The 15,963-nt window shown below is 38.1% G+C and overlaps 1 protein-coding gene across 38 annotated transcripts in view; it reads right to left on the bottom strand.

The window, feature by feature from the left end:
• Positions 1-15,963, bottom strand: part of SORBS2 (sorbin and SH3 domain containing 2) — a 214,974-nt gene that overhangs the window by 63,581 nt on the left and 135,430 nt on the right. For 17 of the 38 annotated variants that reach the window (XM_038560344.1, XM_038560345.1, XM_038560346.1 and 14 more), the window contains 2 exons: positions 7,895-8,033; positions 3,818-3,990 (listed from right to left, as the gene is read on the bottom strand). In XM_038560344.1, the coding sequence (XP_038416272.1) occupies positions 3,818-3,990; positions 7,895-7,988 (267 nt within the window). In that variant the 5' untranslated portion in view covers positions 7,989-8,033. Of the gene's footprint in view, positions 1-3,028; positions 3,322-3,817; positions 3,991-7,894; positions 8,034-11,709; positions 11,746-14,476; positions 14,564-15,963 lie in introns of those variants that run through there. The other 21 variants (XM_038560348.1, XM_038560349.1, XM_038560342.1 and 18 more) reach the window with 7 other exon arrangements.

Raw genomic sequence — 15,963 nt, 5'->3', positions numbered from 1 at the left:
TGTATGGTAATAAATAAACTGGATTTTCCGAGACAGTTCTCTTGATATAAAATATTCTGTTAGGACTGCCACAAAAATATTCTTGTGCTTTTTATACTGAGCTTTTTGGTATAGACCTTATATCCTATTTTTTTCCCCTCAGAAATGTGGTAATTGCATTTTTCATCTGGAAACTGAAGAGTCTGTGCCATATCTAAATTTATTTTGAAATTTCCCCTCAGAAATGTAATTGCATTTTTCATCTGGAAACTGAAGAGTCTGTGCCATATCAGAACCTAAGGTATATGCTTCTGATAGTCACCATAAATATAGATTAACATTAAGAGCTACTTGACTTTGTTATGAATCACCTCATCATTCACTTGAGGCTCTTTCTGTAATGGAGAAGCTGAGGATAATGTTGATTGACCTTATATTCAGATGGTGGGAGCTGGCGAGAGGGGTGCAGTGATGAAGCAGGAGTCTAGTTATTATTTGCTGGGTATTTATTTATTTATTTATTCACTCATTCATGAGAGACACAGGGAGAGAGAGAGGCAGAGACACAGGCAGAGGGAGAAGCAGGCTCCATGCAGGGAGCCTGATGTGGGACTCGATCCCGGGACTCCAGGATCTCGCCCTGGGCCAAAGGCAGGCGTGCCAACCCCTGAGCCACTGGGGCTGCCCTATTTGCTGGTTTAAATACAGTAGCTGAACATGTGTCTTTAAGGGACGTGTTCATAAAAGATCAATTTCCCTTTCGTTAAGTTTTATTTCCTTTACTATTCAGCCATAGAAAATAAGACCTAACTTTGTGCCAACATGTTGCCCAGCCATACCTGGACACAACCAATAGCAACAAGGAAATCTAATAAGTAAGTTATATCACTGTATATGGCAATGTGTCTTGACAGACAGGATTTTTTTTTTTCTTCACTTGCTGGAGGGCACGTATCAGGCAGGAGCTCAGTTGTGCCATCTGCTAGCTTTATATGGTGAGCACAGAGATGCCAGGAAGTGCCCAACTGGTTGGCAAAGAGGAACGTGAAACTGGTAAAAGGCAATGCTAAAACTCTGTGTCCCTTTCTAAATGAAGCACTCTAAGCATTTAAAGTCTCTTTTATAAATGGCGTCATGGACATGTTATGGCTGAGATTGAGGCCAAGGAAATAGACGTCTACTCAAATTGAAGGAAGTTTACTTTCGTATGTGTCCTTCAAGGTTATCTTTGTGTGAACAGTTAAACTACTAGCAATTCAGGATTCAGTTGTTTTCTGTAATTTTGGCAGAATGCACCTGAATTTTACATTTCTACAGTTTACAAAGTATCAGAACTCTACATTGATTTATCATGCAGAGATTTCCAAAAATGGGAAGAGACACAGATTTCCTACATAGGAGTATACAGTGAGTCCATTCTATTTTTGCCCTCTCTAGCTTTGAAAAGGCTCAAACGGTGTTATATTTGAACTAGAAGAAAGGAATCTTGTATTTCACTTAACTAGCTGGCTTTAATTAGACAACCTCCTGAGACCTGAACCCTAGTGATTTTTGTTGTTGTGAAGAATGGCAGTAAAAGGCTAACACAGATGTCCCAGGTCACCTGAGAGAGGGCAGACCGGGAGCCTTCATTCAAATAACTCAAAGGTACATTTGTCGACTTTTGGCTTTCTAGAGTTTCTAGTTTACTTTACAAAATTCTGTTTCCTTGGTATAGGCTAGTTGTCTAAAATGAGACTATAACATGATACACTGAGACAGGACTGCCTTTGGTGGATACACGGAGCAGAAAGTCCGTGTGAAGCAATTCGAGTCTGATAATCATTACTTTCTACACGGATGAGAAAGAAAAACAACCTTGGAGATTCTTGGCCTGCGGTGGCTCAGAGATGGCCTGACTCAACATTTATAAACACAGCTATACTTGGGGATGTGCTCAGCAAGCCTGGAAAATAGGGACCTGTGAATAAGAGTCTTCACAGACCTGTGCCTTCTTTGCAAAGTTTTAAAAGTCTAAATAAGAGCACGACTGTACATAAAAATTAGGGCTCCTTATAAGGAACGTCTGGGCTGTTTATATTTCATTTTCCATTTTGTAGAAAGGAAACTAGCATCGAATGTTTAGTACATGTATCTGCTGATGCATATCTAAACATGCTGTGATTTGCAAGTAGAGAGACAATATAGAATTTTAATACTACTTGATTTTCACTAACTACGATGTCTGTTTTTTTTTTTCCTTTTGAAAACTAGTAAGCAAGTAAGCAAGTCCTTGCTATTTAAGAAAATTATGTCTTATGGATAAAAATAAAATTGGCCTAGCTTTTTGTGTGGTTTTTTATATATCATTTATCAAGTTAAAGACACACCCAGATATCTCAGATACAATCCTTTCAGACAGAAATCTATAACAACATAGAACCAGGGAATCTCCTAATTTGTGTATATACTGTGACTTGAGGGTCAATGAAACAGAACCGATGACACCATTCCTGTCTGACACTGTATCCTTCCATTATTTGGAAAAGAAGTTTCAAATTTAACCATTTTGAGTCAGAAAGCTTAAAAGGGAAACAAATGACAAACACATCACCAGAAACATATAGTTGTCATAAGGCTGTTAGTCACAATCCCTGAACTTTTTCTATTACTTTACTTAAATATGACAATCATCAGCTCCAACATAGATTTTTCTAGGACTTTGTAATTAGCCACATTCAACGTTCCCAGCATCTAGCAGAGTCCACAACCCCAGCAACTGTGTGCAGATTGACTTTCTGGCTTTCAATTCTAATACAGATGCTTGGAATAATCGATTTCTAACTCTTCTCTCAGAACACGGAATCCCCATGCGAGAAATGCAGTCTTACCACTGCTTTTTTCCCCCTCATCTCTTTCCCATTCTTTTCCTCTCCCCACTATTGTCTTTGGCCCCCCAGGGTTCGCATTCCAGGGAAGCAGCTCTTGGCAACAGCCCCGCCAGGTATGTGGCTGCTGCAGGCACGTGAGTGCAGCCTGCACCCACTTCTTGCACATCCCCCCAGTTCACCTGCAGAGATGCTGCTGCTCTCATCCTGGTTTCCAGAGTCTTCCTCCTGCCGTCTAGCACAAACCTTCTCTGCGAGTAGACTGGTCAGCGAGCCGCTGCCTGCCCAGGCTCTCAATAGCTGTCTCTGCTGCTGCGGAGCTTTGCCAGAAGGGGTTGCCCTGACACACTGAGCAATACTTTGGCAGAGTTTAAAGACTTAAAAAAAAAAAATCCAAACACTTTCACTTATCATCACTGAGGGCTCACAGCAGGCACAGCTGAAGAGGGACACGAAAACGTGTATTTCTCTTCACAGTTCTTCCTTTCCATGACATTAACTCCCTTCACTCCAAAATCATCTCACCTCCCAAAGCCCAATTCACAGCTCCCAATCTCCTGGATGTGAACACACATCCATTTCAAGAAACAAATCACTGGTTTATTTGCCATGCACGTGGGAATTCAATGCAGCCAAAGAATTCGCATTTTCTTGTTCCTTCTCTTTTGTCTCTCTATGGCCCTGACACTCGTTGGGAAAAGGTAGAACAAAACAAAACATACCTTTATTGTTTATCAAGATCACAATTTTCATGATTTTTAATTAGAATGCAAACCCAGATTGTGTGATTAGCTTCGATTGACAAGTTCTCTTTCTCCGCCACACACAGCATAATATTCATGAGAACTCAGATGGCACAGAGGGCAATCCTCATTATATAAGAGCGTAGGAATGCACAAAGCCATCGACAATCCATCCTTTGTGGAGTCTGTGCACAGCCCTGCAGCAACGCACACCCTGGCATTCCCTACCGTTCTAATTGCTGTGGGGATTCCAGATTCATCCACGGGCCCGATCCCCGGGTAGTGCGGGGCTTTGATGACGGTCACTCGCTTCTCCTCCTCTGAGGATCTGTACAGTGGAATGGAGCTGCCCATGGTGCCGTCCAGAGACTGTGCGTGCTGGGGATATGCCTCGGTGGAATCTGCGGAGACAGTTTGGGGACATATAATGTATTTGAGGCACAAGGAATCATAAATTGATGACGTGCCTCTTGCAGAGTGATGCCAACTCTATCATGGGGTTTATTTCCATCACTATCTCTTTTAACCTATTTACCCTCCATTCGAGCCACTGTTGTTATCATGGAGCTATGTACCCAACAGGATGCTAGCAACAAGGTCCTTGTCATTTTCAGAAGAAGGTTGAGAGGAAGAATAGCATTTGCTCAAAGTCCCAAATAGCATCTGAGATGCCTGGGTGGCCCAGGGTGTGACCCCGGAATCCCAGGATCGAGTCCCACATCGGGCTCCCTGCATGGAACCTGCATCTCCCTCTGCCTGTGTCTCTGCCTCTCTCTCTCTCTCTCTCTCTCTGTGTGTGTGTCTCTCATGAATAAATAAGTAAAATCTTAAAAAAAAAAAAAAAAGACTGTGTGACCCTGGGGCAGTCACTGTGTTAAGAAATGACTTAAAAAAATTTTTTTTATTGGAGTTCACTTTGCCAACATATAGCATAACACCCAGTGCTCATCCCACCAAGTGCCCCCCCCAGTGCCCATCACCCAGTCACCCCAAACCCCCGCCCATTCCCCTTCCACTACCCCTTGTTCATTTCCCAGAGTTAGGTGTCACTCATGTTTTGTCACCCTCACTGATATTTTCACTCATTTTCTCTCCTTTCCCTTTATGCCCTTTCACTAATTTTTATATTCCCCAAATGAATGAGACCATATAATGTTTGTTCTTTTCCGATTGACTTATTTCATTCAGCATAATACCCTCCAGGTCCATCCACGTCAAGGTAACTGGTGGGTATTTGTTGAAGAAATGACTATATGTATCACCTCATCTTATCCTTCTAGTATGTTTGGCTCCGTTTTATAGGTGAGGAGGCAGGAACTGAGACATTAGTATTTTTGTGACATTGTTGACTACTATTATTTAAAAGTGCAGAAATGTCCTCTGAGAACAAAAGATATGACTGGTGAGTATACAGCTGTAATTTCGTAAAAGTAAACTGAAAACAAAGATCACATTAGGACATCTCCACATCCAAAAAAAAAAAAAAAAGGAAATCTCCACATCCAAACATGCACTTACGTGTGAGGGCTTATGGATTAAATAAACGATTTTAAATCATCGGTGTTGATTTTTATTTAAGTAGCCACTATGGCCATAATGTCTTTGCTTTTACTTTAAAATACCAAAACCCACGACTTCTTGCCCCTTGAGTATAAAAATTGCCTTAAGCATAAAATTTAGTTGAGATTTATCATGTTCCTGTCTTCATGCCATGTTTATTAGCTTTTAGTATATTTTCATAAGAAACAGAGAGGACTTCGTGTACTATATATTCCACTTACGCTTAGTTCACAGATAATTATGAAGGTCAACATTATTACCATTCATCGGGCACAATTGATAATATGGCTCCCTGCTTTTTTATACTAAATTTCAAAATTTTGGTGAGCAAGAATGATTCTTGACATAGTCTGATCCAGTACTCAGGAAGGTCTCTTTCTATGTGGATATGGAAAAGTTCTAATGTTTCAGGGTAGCGTTAATTGATTACATATATATGTGTGTACATGTATGTATATCTATCTATTCATCTCAAAAGCTATGACTGTGTTTTTGTAACAAATTTATATAGAACTTCACAAGTAAGACTTAAAAGGATCTAACTCATCAGTATAAGGGAAAGTACAGTGAGGACCCCTATAAGTTAAAATATATTATAATATTTATAAGTGCTATCACTATTATTATGGCTATGTTCAATTGAGTTTGCAGTGGAAAAGTATTTTCAATCCGTTGCTGATGAAGAATGATTTCATGTGCCATTGTACATAAAAGCAGGATCCTTTTCAAGCCAACTCTAAATTACGACACAATGTGGTATTTGATTCTGATTTCCCATTTAATCCCCAAAAGGATTTGAGTCGGGAATCATGATGGTGGTATTTCTCCTAAAAAAACAAATATTTTTTAAGCACTTCGTATGTGCAAAGTCCCAGCCTAAGCAAACAGCATTAACTCTGTCTTCAAATATGGTTCACAAGATTCAATGAATTGATATTTACATGATACAAATTTAGACCTTTATTTTTTTTTTCCATAGGTGCACTAACAGTCATTTTTGTAGTCTTTTGTCCTCAATGTAAAGTTTCTTTAAGGCAGGAGAGATGTATATACGCTCCTCAGGACCTATCTGGGCACTGGCCGATTAGAATCTGCTCCATGTGTTTAGATAGGGAATTTCTTTCCACGTAGAATGGTTTGTCTGCACACTGATATGCTCTAATATGAAAGCCTGTCTGCATTCAAGGATTTATGTATTCTATTTCTTGGGGTGGGAGGGACAAAGTCATATTTATTAAGACAGATAATGAAGACAAAAAGTCAGACTCTGATAATTATTTGGGGAAATATTATGGCCTAGAATAACTTATAGTTTTACTATAGATGTGTGATAATGTATAGCTGTGTAAAAAACTCTAGGTATAATGGGCTCCCATCATAATACTGCACCATGGACTGATGGTTTAAGAGCAACTTCATGGCACAAAGGTATTCTACTTTCTTATACTCTAAAGGACCTCATTCTAAGATTCACAGATGATCCCCAGGAGCAGCATTAGAGAAGGCACAAGGATATTTAGACTTTTCTTTAATGAGTCTCAGGGCTACATGTAAGTGTAAGACAGGTTTTGTTGACCACAGAAGTTGAGATCCACAGTGAGCCTGCTGAATGTTCCTGGGTAAGCTGATGACATCATGTTTTTCAACAAACAGGGTTGGGGAAGATGAGGTCCTGCCTGCTGTCAAAAAGGAAATGGGGGTCAAAACCTCATGCTCTAATTTCTTTCTGTTGCTGGGTGGTGGGGTGGTAGCCAGAGCACTGGTCCTCTTCTGCTTTTCTGAGAGGTGTGCTGCTGGCAAACTTTCCACCGCCTTCCTCCCTGCTGTCTGGAAACCTTCCAGCCACTCAGCGTCATGGAAACTTTCTCAGCATGAATTCGGATGATGGTTTGATCTGGTTTGATTTTTAGTGTTTTGATTTTTTTTGACATTCTTAAAACTAAGAAATACTTCTGTTATTTTCTAAATAGTCCTAATATATTTTGCCACATAAAAATATCTGTTATCGTATAGTACAAGTTCTTATCCAGGAGGCTTCAAAGAGGTCACAAGTTCCATGAAATTATATGTTTAAAATTTTTCCTTATGAATGTTCAAATGTTTATTTTTTTTTTTTCTGGAGAAGACCTCTCTTTCATCCAATTCTTAATTTTCAAAGGATTAAGAACTCTCTATGACATTCAGGGCTCATTACTGAAAGGAACTCATATCCCTGGCCGATGGTCTTCTGGTCTCAGTTCAAAGAGCAGTTTATTACTTTGTGAGGCAGTAGTTTACTGTTTACTCTTTGGTGAGGCAGCCTGTTCCCTTTTTAGACTGTTTTAACTCTTTAACAATTCTTTATATATACCAACACAAATTTCTACAATGAAAACTTTTCCACAAAAGAATAGGCTCTCTTGAACATGGATGGTATTTGCCATCCAAGGAAATGTGCTGTATGAATGTTTTGGTCATGTGAATTCTCCTGCCTATCTGGCCACGTTTTTCTTTCTGCCCCAAACCCCAAATGCCTAATAGCCTCGGAGGTAGATGCAATCATTGTCTTGGAATAGCTGGATGCCTACTTTTCCAGTGTTGAATCCTCTGCTCTTAATTCCTCCCCTAGGATAGCATCATTAACTAGTGGTGTGTTGAATGTTTCTTCCTCCTTTTTTAAAAAAAATTACTCTGGTATTTTTCTCATGTGGTTTGTACTTGTTATATTGAAATTGTTATGGAAATCACGACTATCAAATGACTCACCAAGTGACCGGCCATGCTGCATGATAATGCTGGAATTGAGCGAGCCTGGGAGAGAGTAAGCTGAAGGGGAAAATGGCCTTTGATAGTAACTCATTGGACTCACAGCGCCTCCAGAGTTTCCATTCACTGTTATCTGGCTCTGGGAAAAGAGCAAAGACATCCTGTTATAGCACATAGTCCCCTGTAAACATCATTCCTTTAGATGACAATAAAAGACTTCTACTCACATGACAGCAATCAGCTGTCAAGTGTTTATTTACTTTGAAAACTGATGTCTACAGGGATGGGGTACATTTTTTCAATGTCTTCTCTATCTCCCCTTATTTCTGAAATCACTGTCTTAGATGTCAGAGGGCACAGGAGGTAATTAGGAAGAATAGAATCAGCTGACCATTGGGCATGCCACTCTGCCAACAGAGATGCCAAAAGTATCAGTGGGAGTCAGTATAAAATAAACATGGACGGTGAATTTGCTTTTAGAGTCATGACGGGTGGTCAGAACATTGTCACACTGCTCTGCATGAGGGATTTGAAATGAATCTTCTTTGACAGGAAGAAGGAGATTGGTTTTCAGGCTTAGGGATATCCTCCAGTGGATGGATGTTTCTAGGCAAGCTGATAATATGAGGAACACAACTGTTTGGATTTATTTATCATGAAGCAATCTATTCCAGAAGAATCAGATTTTCATTTAGCACTTTCATTTAGCACTTTATGAGCCTTTTTTTGTTTATTAATAATTCATTATTTTGATTGCTTTATAGCTGGGTATTTGATATCCCCAGTGATATCTCAAGATACTTGTCATATATAAGTTTCTATGCGTTCAGTCTGGTGCTAATAACATAGTAGATATTTAATAGATATATATTCTGATTGAATTGAATTGAATTGGATCAGCTGAGTTCACGGAGGTTGAGCTCACCACTGTTGAGCATGCCTCTCCATCCACAACACAGCCTGAAGCATGATGGAGATTACATAATGCATGCGGATGAGACAAAACGTTAGTGAGAGCGTTTAGTTAAAATACCTTACAGCTGAATATGCACAAACACACACATGCACATAAAGAACCATCATTTGTGAACTTTTTCTACTTATTTTAAAACAAATTAAACTTGTAAAATATAGGCCTGAAATGTAGGTAGTCAATTGCATATTTCCATGAATTTTCACTTTAAAGCAGATGTTTTGAAATGACCCAGGAGTTAATTTAATTTCATTGTTTTATAGCCATACCACATCTGTCCTACAATCAACATTCCACTATAATGATTGTGCTTACTGATTAAGTATTTCTCTAAACTCTTGCAGAAACCACTCTCATGTCACAAGCCACCATATATCTTCTAGATCTGCTACCTAAAGAGCCCTGGGCATTCAAACGATGTGAGGTGCTGGCCTACCCAAATGCTTCAGGGCCTGTCTGTAACTTTGACTAATTATGTGAGAATATTTTTGCCACCTTGCCCAAACCAGTTGGTTCTTTGTAAATATAATTGTAATACTATTATTATAGGGTGTTACAATGAATGTTAAAATGTTAAAAGCAGGAGAGTTCTTATTAAAAACCATTACATTAATTTGTTACTAAACTTAGGGAAATTGTCTTGAATCTTATTTTGACAGTTCCAGTAACATTGATGACAGGTTAAAAAATATTTATTTATATTTACTGCAAATAGACTTAGGGTTTCATTGTGCTAAATCAACTAGGAGTTTACTAATGAAATAATATCATAGAATTTTAGAAAATACTTTGTTGTAATACTGAAATAATTATTAGGAAAATCATCTCATGGAGAATCTAGGTGCAATTTAAATTGCAACTTGAAACTAAGTTCAGTTACAATTAGCTCTGAAGGTGCCCACAAGACTATATGTATGCCTTTCAGGCTCCTGAAGAGGGTTTTTTTTTTTTTTTTTTTTTAAGATTTTATTGATTTATTCATGAGAGACACAGGCAGAAACATAGGCAGTGGGAGAAGTCCTCACAGGGTGAAGAGTCTTAAAAATAGCTAATTAAATCAGTTAGTACCTAAATTGATATTCTATCACTGTTCTGTATCTTTGGTTAAAGGCCCTACCATTTTTTAAAGTTTTAAAAGTAAAGAACTATTGAAAATCCAGTAAGACATGGAGAGGCCCAGGTCTGCTGAGCTCCTGGCTGTAGTGGTAGGTGGGGTATACCCTGGAAAGTGAGGTATTTTTTAAAATTTTTTTTCTGTAGCCCAGTTACTAACTGGAACATTTCACAGCAAAGTTTTATATCTAGCCATTGAATGAATACTAAACCCCATCTAAAGCATTGTTAAATATTTAAGAAAGATACTAAAAAGTATCTTTTGTCTTCTGTGATTGCAATGTCCTGAAAACACAAGGCTTATATTTCTCCACGCATGAAATTTTCAGGTTTATGACCTTGACACAACATAAAGAGTATGTATCACAACTAAAATTTTGTTTATAATGGTGCTTATTTCGAACTTCATTATGAAATTAGTTTTAGAAAAAAAATCCCCCCCCTTTTTTTTGCCTAAAGTGATGTACCTTTCAAAGTGAAGCCCTTATCTACATATTACATATGACTGAAAATCTGTATCTTAAAATTTCAAGGCATTTTAGTCATTCACTAATCATTTATTGGGGACAACTTGTCATATAGACACATTTAAATGATGTCATATGTGTAGGATTTATATATTGCTCTAAGTGGAAAAGAAATTACTGATATATAAAACTGTAAATGAAGTCACAAATTTCTATGCCAGAGTTGCTCAAGAAAAATAATTCCAAAAAATCAGAGGGCTAAATTTCTGCAGTGTAGGCTAAGAGTATTTACATCATTCACACCTGTTAGACAGTTAGGTTCAAAAGATGTAGCAGTTAGTGAGAGAGAAACAAGAATTTGCATCATATGGTCAACAATTGTTAATGTGAGAAACAAGGCTATACGAACTATTCACATAGGACACACTCGTATGAGAATTTGCTGTTATCTACTAGGATTTAAGGATGGGTTAAAATTTTTGAGAATTTTTAGACTTTCCCTATAATATAACCATCAGAATATTATATGTATATGTATCTAAATTTCTGAGATAATTTCTTCTTTGAGATAACAAAATCTTATCAAGGCAAATCACTGTACAAACTCATTAGCTAGAGCAACATGGTGTAAATATAAATGACTCCAAAATGAGTGAAGAGAATTGACTCTTTCTCCTCAAAGGAGGCTTATGAGGATGACTGTCAAGGATTTTTGGGATGGACTGTATGGAATTGGCTTAGATATAATTTGCACCTATGTGAATAAAAGTGCTTGGCAGCAAAGATGGCAGACAAGAAATCAATCAGTCCTTGTGTTTGGTGGATGGGAATCTGTATAAAAAGTGGTGCAAGCAAAGGAAGGAAGAATAATTGCAAGCATGGCAGCAGTGGAGATCACGGTGGTGCCAGCTGTCACGGCAAACCTCAGACCCACAGCTGGGGATGGTTTCAGCTACCTGAGCTCATCTGGAATGGCAGGGGGTGCTCACTGGAGGGGTAGGACAAGTCGGTAGTGAGACAGCCTGCAGTGTAGATGTGGATAAGGAGGTCAGGAGTAAGGAAAAGGGGTTTATAAAAAGCAGTGAGAGGATCAGGGGTCTATGCAGCTATGGAGGCCTCAAATCAGCAGGTGGTGGCAGCGACAGTGACTTGGCTGGAGCCACCCTTGAGTAAAAAGTGGCTCAGTTAAAAAGCACCATAGGAGGAAGGCGTGAGGAAGAGGCTTCTGGTGTGCTTTCTCTGTGTGTCTGTGAAGCATTTACCTCCAGCACATTGGCAGTTAAGTTCTGGTTTCCAGGCTGAGTTTGAGGGAAAAATAAAAGAGATATAAATTATCCAGTTAATAAAAACATCTCTTTTTGCAATGTGCCAGAGAAGGCTTTATTCAGCTTTAACATCAGCTGTATGTGCAAGCCCTTAAGGAAGACATTCAAAGGATTAGGTGCCAGGACACAGTATAGAACAAGCATGAAAACATGAAGAAAATGAATCCAATAAGTGTTTTTGGAAATAAGACCAGTTTTCACACGGCACTGCATTGTAATTTTGAGTGGGAGCTTTGAGAGTATTGGCGTAATGGAGTTATTCTCTCAGAAGTTTTGTGTTTTGTATCCACGACAGCAAAATAATATCAGGTTGTCTATTGGTTAGAGAATTCACTTCCCTTCAACAGAAAAAACTCTTATTGCAGATTTCTCCTTACCACCTCCCCCCACCCGGAAATTGTCCCTAAGATATAAAACAGGTTGCCTCATGTTTTTTTTTTTTTTTTTTCCTGACTTAAAAGTCTAAGGAATGATGAATAAAAACAATTGGGTGGAAAGAGAATTTTGTTTCCTTTCCACTCAATGACTCTCTTTTTAAAAAAATTTCACTATAAGATACTAAGAGAATTGAACTTTAAAATATCCGAGCAGTGCAAAATAGAGGTACCTGTGGGTGAAAATGAAGTGGACACAAAAACCAGCCCCTGATGATGATTAGAAGTTGTCCTAGTTGGTTAGAGCTGCTGCTGGTTTTAAGTCTTAGGTAAAGGAGAAAGAAACTGGAGAAATGAAAGGTTTAATACCTCCAAGGCTATATAACCTAAGAGGCTAAACATGGTGGTGGTGGTGGGGAGGATGGTCTGTGAAAGGAAGAGAGTGGATGGCCCATTACAGGGTTTGTAAGTGTCCCTTCTGACTACTCTGAGGTCTAGCGACACAGTCAAATATGATGATAAGCATCAGCCTCATCATGAGTAAATGAAACTCTAAAGCAAAATTTTTTTTCTCGACTCTTTCCTTCCCCTGTCAGAAGAAAGGTTTTTTTGAGTGTTGATGTGGAGCCAGTTGTAAGACAGATAGCCAGAAGTATTATGGGGCATTAATACAAAGATAGGGAATAAATTAAAGAAGACTGTATACATTTAGAAATCTTGCCTGTTAAAGGTTTAAATGGTACTAATTGGTGTTCTTGACCAGCCATCATTTTAATAACAGTTGATGTCACAGTGGCTATTGATCTCAAAAAAGGTCATAATTAATTTTTTTTCTCAGACTTTTAATTGGATTTAAAAAATCAAATATATCTCTTTCTTTTAGTCATATAAACCTTAAAAAATCTGAGGAAAAACTATTGATTCTCCTGAGGAAAAATACACAAATTCATATATACATAAAATTCTCGATAAATGTAAGGGGTTCGTGGATACTGGAAAGCACATTCTTAATCTAACAAGTTAAGAAATTCCAACCCTAAAAAAACAAAACAAAAAAAAAAACAAAAAAAAAACCAAATTCCAACCCTGGATAAAAAGACAGATTTCCTTATTTTATTTTTATTTAATAAGATTTTTGTTGTTGTTTAAACACACTTATTTTAAAGGTGATACTTTTTTTTTTTACTGTATACAGTTTTAAAATCTCTAGAATTAACTGACAGAAATTTTCAAGTTAGCCAGAACTTAAAATTTTCTAGTAGGAAGATATCCATGTTATTAGTAAATTTTTATAATAAGGTAAGTAAAACTGTATTATTGTGAAGTAAAACTATAATGTTATAAAAGTACAGTAATTATAGCTTAAAATGTTAGAATCTTGCTAGAGGTCCAAATGCAATTCAGTATAAAGCTATCTTGGGTGAGGATAGTGTCTGTAGAATTTCTCATAATAATGCAGTTTCACTAAGGTGTTTTCCATATAACATCCAGTCTCTTTAGTTTTGCTTATGCTAAGTGAAAACTTTGTTAGATAATAGATAAATCCTGCCAAAGGATTTGAGTTATATGCTCAAAAGAGTTTTTTCTCTTCAAAATTAAAAGGAAAATCTAAAGATTGTAACCCTCACTGGACTGGTTTCCCTACTGTATGTACCCTTTTAGAGTTGATACATGTCAAACACTAAAGCCTACTCTCTCTAGAGCCACCATTGTCATGGGTAATGTGATGAATTTATTTGTATAGCATTATGTGTAGGAATGGTTTTTTCCCATTCATTTGTTCTTCCAAGAGAGTGCAGAACTATTTCATTTTTTGAACTTTTTTCACTATCTCCTGATATATTCACAATTTTAAGTCTTAACGTATGGGTATGTAACAGATGAAATAACTGTTGGTGAGTCATACCACACTTAAATTGCTTTAGATAAAACTAAGACATCAAGTCTGTAGGCTACCTACACAAAAGCAAAAGCTGTGAAATACTCTGTCGTAAAGATGTAAATTATGTCTTAGACTAGTTTTTTATCCCGATCTTATTAATGAAATTCTCTCTTAGACACAGCAGGAGAGAAAACCACATTATACGTGTTTCTCTGGGGGAAAATGTGGTAAGAGAGTAGGAAGAAGAGCCTGCAAAGGCAAGAGGGAGTATGTTGTTCACCTGGATCACTTAGCATAGGAAAAATAGCTTAAAACCAGAGTAATTTTTTTTCCTACTGAATTTGATGGCAGACAGACAGAGAACTACAGAAAATCATCTTAGTTGTTTTTTGTCTCCATCTTTCAAGACATGTAAGGTTCAGGTGTTTGACAATAGGCCAAGACTTACCAACTTTTGTTCTTTTTCCCTTATCTCCAATTGTTGAGCTATGAGAGAGGAGGGAGCTAGAAACACCAGTTTGGTGCTGCCTGGTTCCTACAAAGAAAAGGCACTTAAACCCCAAGATACTTAACATCCTAAGAAAGAGCACTGGGTTATTCAAAATAGCACTGAATATCTTGGTCCAAATAAATTTGACCCGAAATGCTAAGGTGCAGCTGTTGATGAAAGAGACCGCTAACTCTAGGTTGGGCTCCTTGAGGAACTAAGGAACGAGGAGACTCAGGAAGGATGCGTTTGAGCAATGGAAAAGGTGAATTGGTGGTTTGTATGCCTTGCCAACTCAAGTGCCCACTCTGGGCTGGGAATGTACCCAGAATGTGCAGATAAGACCAGGCATTAGATAAGAGGGAATAGTGGGACCATGGTGGGGTGGAGAAGGTATGTTCCTCCTGACAGAAGCCAAATTAAAAATGAAATGAACTCAGGAGCAAGCAAACAAAACATATACACTATACTTGTAAGTCCTCTGTGGTACTCAGATGGAGATTATGATTTTGAATCATGGGAAGGTGTCATATTTTAAGAACGGTGCCAGAAGATGGGGTTCAAGAGTCAGGTTATATCAGAAAAGAGACACAGTGGAAGTTGCTGGTTGAGCTGTGGATCTGGAGTTAAACTGGGGCAGATCCTGTAACCTCAGCTTCCTCACCTGTAAAATATGGATATTAACTAAACCCTTCTCCTAAAACTAGTGAAAATTAGGTGTGGAAATGTAAGTATGCAGTACCGTATCTGGTGTGTTTTCATAGCTCTCAATAAATGAGTCATTTTTAAGAAATTGAAATGCTTGGAAGCCACCGGAACACTTTGCACAAAGCAAAGAGCAGGGTAAATAAACAAAAAATATGAAAGTTGTCATATAGAAAAGGGAGAGAATATCATCTCTTTTGCTCTGTGGGAAGAATATACAGAAGTTAAGGCAGATTATGACTTAATATTATAAGTACTTTCTCATAATTAGACTTGAGAATGGCTTGAGCCCTTGTCCATACCTAAGTGTATTCAAGAAGAGGCTCATGTTCATCGGTTTGGAGGTGCTGTGGAGGAGATCCTTGGTGATTTCTAAATTCTTATCGGACTCCAAAACATGCCTTACTGTTCAATCATTCAAAAACCTCAAATGACATATGTTAGACATATGAAGAAATTGCCAAAGACCTGATCAACTAATAGCATAGCAGACCAATAAAGAAGTTGGGAAACTGGTTGGCTGGCCTGATGGCATATATGAGTGAGCTGGGCTGGTACTTACGGGATTGGTCTAGAAAACCTACTCTATATTCTACACCTTTCCTATCATTCCACACTGCTGACATTTGTTCATGACTCTGCCTTCCTTAATTTATATATCTTGATCCCATGGAGCAAAAGATATGACTTTTCTCCTTTTTCTACGTGACAGTCAGACTAATTTTCCTCTGAGTCTGCACCAT

Source organism: Canis lupus, chromosome 16 (assembly GCF_011100685.1).
Source record: "Canis lupus familiaris isolate Mischka breed German Shepherd chromosome 16, alternate assembly UU_Cfam_GSD_1.0, whole genome shotgun sequence".
NCBI classification, from domain to species: domain Eukaryota; kingdom Metazoa; phylum Chordata; class Mammalia; order Carnivora; family Canidae; genus Canis; species Canis lupus.
The sequence above is the reverse complement of the archived record's forward strand: the minus strand, read 5'-3'. Positions and strand labels throughout refer to the sequence as shown.